This window comes from Callorhinus ursinus, unplaced genomic scaffold (assembly GCF_003265705.2).
Source record: "Callorhinus ursinus isolate GAN/ISIS: 27379988/994484 unplaced genomic scaffold, GSC_fseal_2.0 scaffold19, whole genome shotgun sequence".
NCBI classification, from domain to species: domain Eukaryota; kingdom Metazoa; phylum Chordata; class Mammalia; order Carnivora; family Otariidae; genus Callorhinus; species Callorhinus ursinus.
In genome coordinates, this window is record NW_027397081.1 from 24,602,708 (window position 1) to 24,608,707 (window position 6,000).

A 6,000-nucleotide genomic window follows, 5' to 3' on the forward strand; every position below is an offset into this window, starting at 1 on the left:
ATAAACATCGTATTCCATCTCTATCGAAGGCAGAACAATAGAGAATTGACCTACATGTCATTGGGAAGGTTGAGAAAGGATGTGCTGAATGAAACACATAAGCCGAACAGGGTTTGACATAGCCGATTTAAAGAATTCCCAACGACAACAAAATTAGACATTACCTGCTAAAAATGTTTCAGTTGTCGTGCTGTGTGGGTATGTGGATGCAAAAGGGTAGACGAAGCAGCCTTGAGGACTTTTCAGGTGAATTCATGGTTGCAAGCAGAAACCCCCAAATCATGCTGATTTTTTAAAAATTGCAACGACACGTGCAAAAAGAGTAAAATTGTATCAAACATTTGACAACCTGGCGGAGTGTGTACCACGATTTCCCGACCTGAAAATAAAGAAGACCAACCTCATGTAATTAATACTGCAAAGATTCTTTTTATAATTAAATAATCATGTAAGTTTTATGGAGACTGTGATATAAAGAACAGTCATTTTGTAGCTAAAATACAAATTCTGGCTGTCATTTTGAAGCTGAAGTGCTGGAATTTGGTGCTAGAAGGGAGCAGAGATTGTCCAGTGAGTTATTTAGTTTGTAATGTAAGTGGGGCTACAGCCCAGGCTGCCTGATTTCCAGGCACTAATGCTACATCACAAAACCAGAGTTGTATACAGAGTTGCAAAGACCAGGAATCACTAGACCTTTCTTTAACTCGTTTTAATAAGGCATCCTTCACCTTAGTCATGATGATTGAATATTAGCCAGCTTCTTTCATGATTCTCTTTTAGGCAATGACAGCATTATCTACAAATTTTGGACACCGACTATGAAAAAGAAAAATGATGCTGCTAGTATCCTATGTTTCTGTAATTATAGGGATGAAAACCGTAACTGCTCCAGATCTTTGAGGTCTGCACATAAAAGCAGTAAAGTTTTCTGAAATCAGGGTTTTTTTTTTTTTTATGGTATTGAAATAAAAGTATAAACCCCAGGGGTATTCTTATTATTAATGCTGTTGTTTTTATATTTTTAATAACAGTGAAGCTAATTTCCTTTTTTGCTTCCTTAGATCCATATCAGATCCTGGGCCCGACCAGCAGTCGCCTAGCCAACCCTGGTAAGTTTACTTTGGCCTGCAAGGTTTTTCTTTCCAGAATGTTCCATAGCTCTGTGAGGTCACAGAGACCTCTGTCCTAAGTTCAGACACCTGACTAGGAAGTAACATGTACTCTTTCCCTTGAAATGGTCAACATCTGCTTCTCTAGCATACAAGTGAGAGGTTGGAGCTTGTTATTAGGTAGTAGTTATGTCCATTAGCTGAGGCTTCTTTTGGAAAACAAACATATTAGCACTGCCTATCTGCATGGAAGCTTAGATTAGTAATAAATAGCACAGGTAGAAATTTTTGTAGGGAAAGAAGTAGGGGCCAGGGGAGCAATTCCAGTGAGTTCTCAGTTATGGCCCTCATGGAAGTCCCAAGTGAATAGATGTCCCCAAGGCGTTTTATTCTTGAACTTTAGAAAGTGTTGCAGTTTTCTGGCCTTATGAAGGAGGTGTGTCCCTGAAAAGTTAAAATAAATCTGACAATGTCATTTATGGGTTCATTATTAAAAATAGCTCTCAAATGAGTTCTAGACCAAGACCACCAAGCGTGTGAGCTAACTGGCCCTTTGCAGTAGTCAAGTCCACATCTTCACATCCCAGGGAACCCCTGTTGCCAGTGTCTGCAGGCCCATTCTTTAGTGCCTGGCCATTCCTGTTTTGGGGTCTTGGGGTCAGGGGAGGGGGCAGGGAGAAGCCACGCAGCTCCCTCTCCTCTTATTTTTCTCCCCGCGCAAGTTCTTCTCTGTCGGACTTAGAGCCGAGAGCCAAGCACTTGGGCTCTGCTAAGGAACATTCCAGGTCCCTTCAGCCTGACACCGGGGCCACACCTTCTCCCTATGACCCTCGCTGTGGTCTCCTGGCCCCGATTCCCCGTGGATAGAGACTAGACAGTGATTCAGGTCTTTCTAGAAGAAAAGATGCAAAACTCTTGCCAAAAGGGGTGGGAAGTGGCTTGCCCCAAATCACAACAGCCAAGGGGCTGCCAGAGGCAGGAGATCCTGAATGTGGAAGGAAATGATGGGTTTCTGACAAAGGGTGAGAGGATCCTGGCATTTCAGGGAATTGGATCCTGACTTTCGCGGGCTGAGCTGCTCTGTTTTCTCCCGTTGCCTCTCACCGCCTGCAGGAAGCGGGCAGATCCAGCTGTGGCAGTTCCTCCTCGAGCTCCTGTCCGACAGTGCCAATGCAAGCTGTATCACCTGGGAGGGGACCAACGGGGAGTTCAAAATGACGGACCCCGACGAGGTGGCCCGGCGCTGGGGGGAGCGGAAAAGCAAGCCCAACATGAATTACGACAAGCTGAGCCGGGCCCTCAGATACTACTATGATAAAAACATTATGACCAAAGTGCATGGCAAGAGGTATGCCTACAAATTTGACTTCCACGGCATTGCGCAGGCTCTGCAGCCACATCCCACCGAGTCGTCCATGTACAAGTACCCTTCTGATATCTCCTACATGCCCTCCTACCACGCCCATCAACAAAAGGTGAACTTTGTCCCTCCCCACCCGACCTCCATGCCTGTTACTTCCTCTAGCTTCTTTGGAGCAGCGTCACAATACTGGACCTCCCCCACGGGTGGGATTTACCCCAACCCCAATGTCCCCCGCCATCCCAACACCCATGTGCCCTCACACTTAGGCAGCTACTACTAGAAGCTTAATCATCAGTGGCCTTCTACCTGAAGCCCTCCATTCCTCACACTTCCTGGGATACTTTGGACTCCAAAGGACATACGTGGCCTTGAAGAGAAAACAAAACTGGATGTTCTTTCTTGTTGGATAGAACCTTTGTTCTTTAAAAACAATCCTTTTTTTTTTTTTTTTTTTTTAATGTTGGTAACTTCTGCTTCCTCTACCTTGAACAAAGAGATGGATGATTTTCTGGGCCAGTACACCAGTTTGGATTCTCAATCTGCTATCATCTTCTGAGTTGAATATTTAGATTACTGGAATGGTTGTATCATGGTTCTAGGAAAGAAACTGTAAATTTTCTTTATATTTTTATGACCAAAGCAGTTTCTTATCAACACACGGGTCTCATCATGGACCTTGTAGGGTTCAGTATGATAAAGAATCATGGACTTAACCAGTTAATGCTCTGGTTTGAGACTGAGTGAAAATAGAGGCAGGAAAGCTTATATAACCTTATTTTAGGGGAACCTGATTCAGTGGATGGCAACTGGAACATTGGTTGTAAGGCCAGTGAAGTTTTCACCCAACTGGAATTTAAAAGAAAGAACATGTGTGTGTATTTAAGAAGCCGTGGGCATTGCAAAATCCCTCCCAGTGGGCAGTATGCACTAGGCTGACCGTCCTCTCTAGAAATAGTCAAGATATGAACTTAAGAAATGTTAATGCAAATGCAGACATTACTGAAAGACAGAGAATTAAATAATTTTTTTTTTAAAGTAATGACAGTGGGTCCCAGAACTTTGAAAAGTCTTAGGGATTTCTGAACACAAACAGATTCGCAAGCGCTGTGCGTTTGTCAGACCACCAGTCCAGGGTCAACCAATCAGAAGGCAACTTACTGTATAAATTATGCAGAGTTATTTTCCTATATCTCACAGTATTAAAAATAGATAATTAAAAAAAGTAAAAAGAATAAATAAACGAGTTGACCTCGGTCACAAAGACAATTTTACTATCAAATCAGTCGTTATTTTTTTAAATATAATTTGTACATCTTTTGTCAATCTGTACATTTGGGCTGTTTGTACGTTTTTATAGCTGGTTTTTAAAAAGCATAATGTGACTATTGCTAAAAAGAAAACAGGACGTTTGAGTCACTGACTTTACTAGAAAGAGAAGCACCGTGCAGTATTTAACAGGCGTGCACAAGCAGGTAAAGGCAATCCATTCAAATCTTTAATGCTTTGGAAATGTTTGTAAATAACCATAATGCAATAATCACAACTTTGAAAAGAACAAGCAAACTTTCCCTTGTGGATACGAGGGATTTTCCTGCCCTATATATGCAATATATTTTTTAGATATTAAAATATATATAATTTTTCAGGTAATCATTGACTTTTTTAAAACTATATTAAGTGTTAAGCTGACAATTGTCAATGAAGACTATGTTGTAAAATAATTTGACTAAATAAATTGTGCCTTCTTCTCTCAGAACTGAGGACATCGTCTTCTTATTTACCCCTCATTAGGCCAAAGGGTTTTCCCAGGGGAAGCTCCCGATTGAAACTCTTGTACCGTAAAGACTTTTTCATGTGTATGTGCTGCTGGAAAGCAGAAAGCACAAAATCAGTGTGGTTTTTATTGTTGTTTGTATTAGTCAGTGTTCTCCAGAGAAACAGAACCTATAAGATGTACAGTATTGATGGAGATTAACTGTGAGGACCTAGCTTACAAAATCATGGAGGCCAAGAAGTCCCACAATCTGCTGTCTGCAAGCTGGAGACACAGGAAAGCCAGTGATGTGTTCTAGTGTGAACCCGAAGGCCTAAGAACTAGAGAAGCTCATGGTAGAAATCCTAGGCGGAGGGGAGGGAAAATGTCCCACCTCAAGCAGGCAGGCAGGAAGCAAAGAAGTGAATTCCTTCTTCCTGTGCATTTTGTTCTATCCAGACCCTCCATGGATTGGATGATGTCCTTGGGCTTTGGGTAAAGCAATTTATTTGGCTGAGTCCACAGATTCAAATGTTACTCTCACCTGGAAACACTTGCACATACAAACTCAGAAGTAATATTTAACCCGGGCACCCAGTGGCCCAGGCAAGTTGATACTTAAATCAACCTTCACACTGCAGAGACATTTGCAGAGATTTTTTAAAATGTTATTTAAATCTTCCTCCAGCCTAAAAGGGTTTTATAGGATGACAGCCAGGGCCATGGATAATCTGTGTCCAAGAACCAGAACGAAGCAAACGGTTCCATCCAGGATGGATCCCTTGTCCATTAGACTTCACTCTGTTGTATCCACTGTGCACCGCAAACCCAAGTGGCCATCTTCCTAACATTCCAGCGGAGAATAAGATGGCCTGACTTCCTCTGGTCCCATACCAGGATCTTATGGCCCATGGAGAGTGTTAGGTTCTTTTTTCTTTCCAAAGAGGAGACTTGCTTCAAATTAGGTAGCTGGTTTTCATTTCCTCTATTTTATAATGAAAACGAGTGAGGCTTGTAAAGTCCTTGATGGTATGAGAAATGAGACTCACGACATCTTCCCTGGGTAGCACCGAGTATGTTCTAGATAACATGTCTACCTAAATGAAATGAGGTGTGTTCCAGAACATTGGTCTCCATTTTTTTAATTGCACCCTACCATTAAAAAAAAATGTGTTAAGCAAATATTCTCAATATTTGAACATTGATTTATAAATCACATACACCAACTGTTATATTATTACTATTTATATTATGAAACAAACACAAAACAAAATTTTCAAGAGCAATATAAAAATAAATTGAAACTGAAATTCTAATGTTTCCCTCCTATGTTCTTTGTATTGCATATCTCTCGCTGTCGACACTCAACAAGAAAGGTAGTCTTTAGAGGAATGAGTATGTATATATACATCCGTATGGGTTTTCTAGTGACTTCTAAGAAAGGAGAAAATAAAAACTTGGTGTTCGTGGCCCAAACATAGAAAGAGAAATGATAAAGGCCAGGTATGTTCAAGAATAGTCTAGCTGGATTCTTCTGCAAATCTCCACACCAGCCAAGCAATTTTCCATCAGTTTAGAAATTTGCAAAGTAATCATTAGGGAAGATAGAGGTGCATATGTCTTGCGGCTCTGGGAAGAATGGGAGTGCATCTTTTTGAGAGGTTTTCTTTATATGCCCTCGTCAAACACTGGCCTGGGTCCATCACCTCCACCAAAGTCTTAGAACTCTGGCCAACCCTTGCCCCTTGAATTTGCTGCCGACAATTCTTCCACAT

At 41.5% G+C, this 6,000-nt stretch overlaps 1 protein-coding gene across 3 annotated transcripts in view; it reads left to right on the forward strand.

Annotated features, from left to right (window-relative positions):
* Positions 1–5,541, forward strand: part of FLI1 (Fli-1 proto-oncogene, ETS transcription factor) — a 113,801-nt gene extending 108,260 nt beyond the window's left edge. For all 3 annotated transcript variants that reach the window (XM_025894029.2, XM_073903965.1, XM_025894031.2), the window contains 2 exons: positions 1,062–1,109; positions 2,223–5,541. In XM_025894029.2, coding sequence (XP_025749814.1) covers positions 1,062–1,109; positions 2,223–2,752 — 578 coding nt within the window. In that variant the 3' untranslated portion in view covers positions 2,753–5,541. The remainder of the gene's footprint in view (positions 1–1,061; positions 1,110–2,222) is intronic.
* Positions 5,542–6,000: the final 459 nt, after the last annotated feature.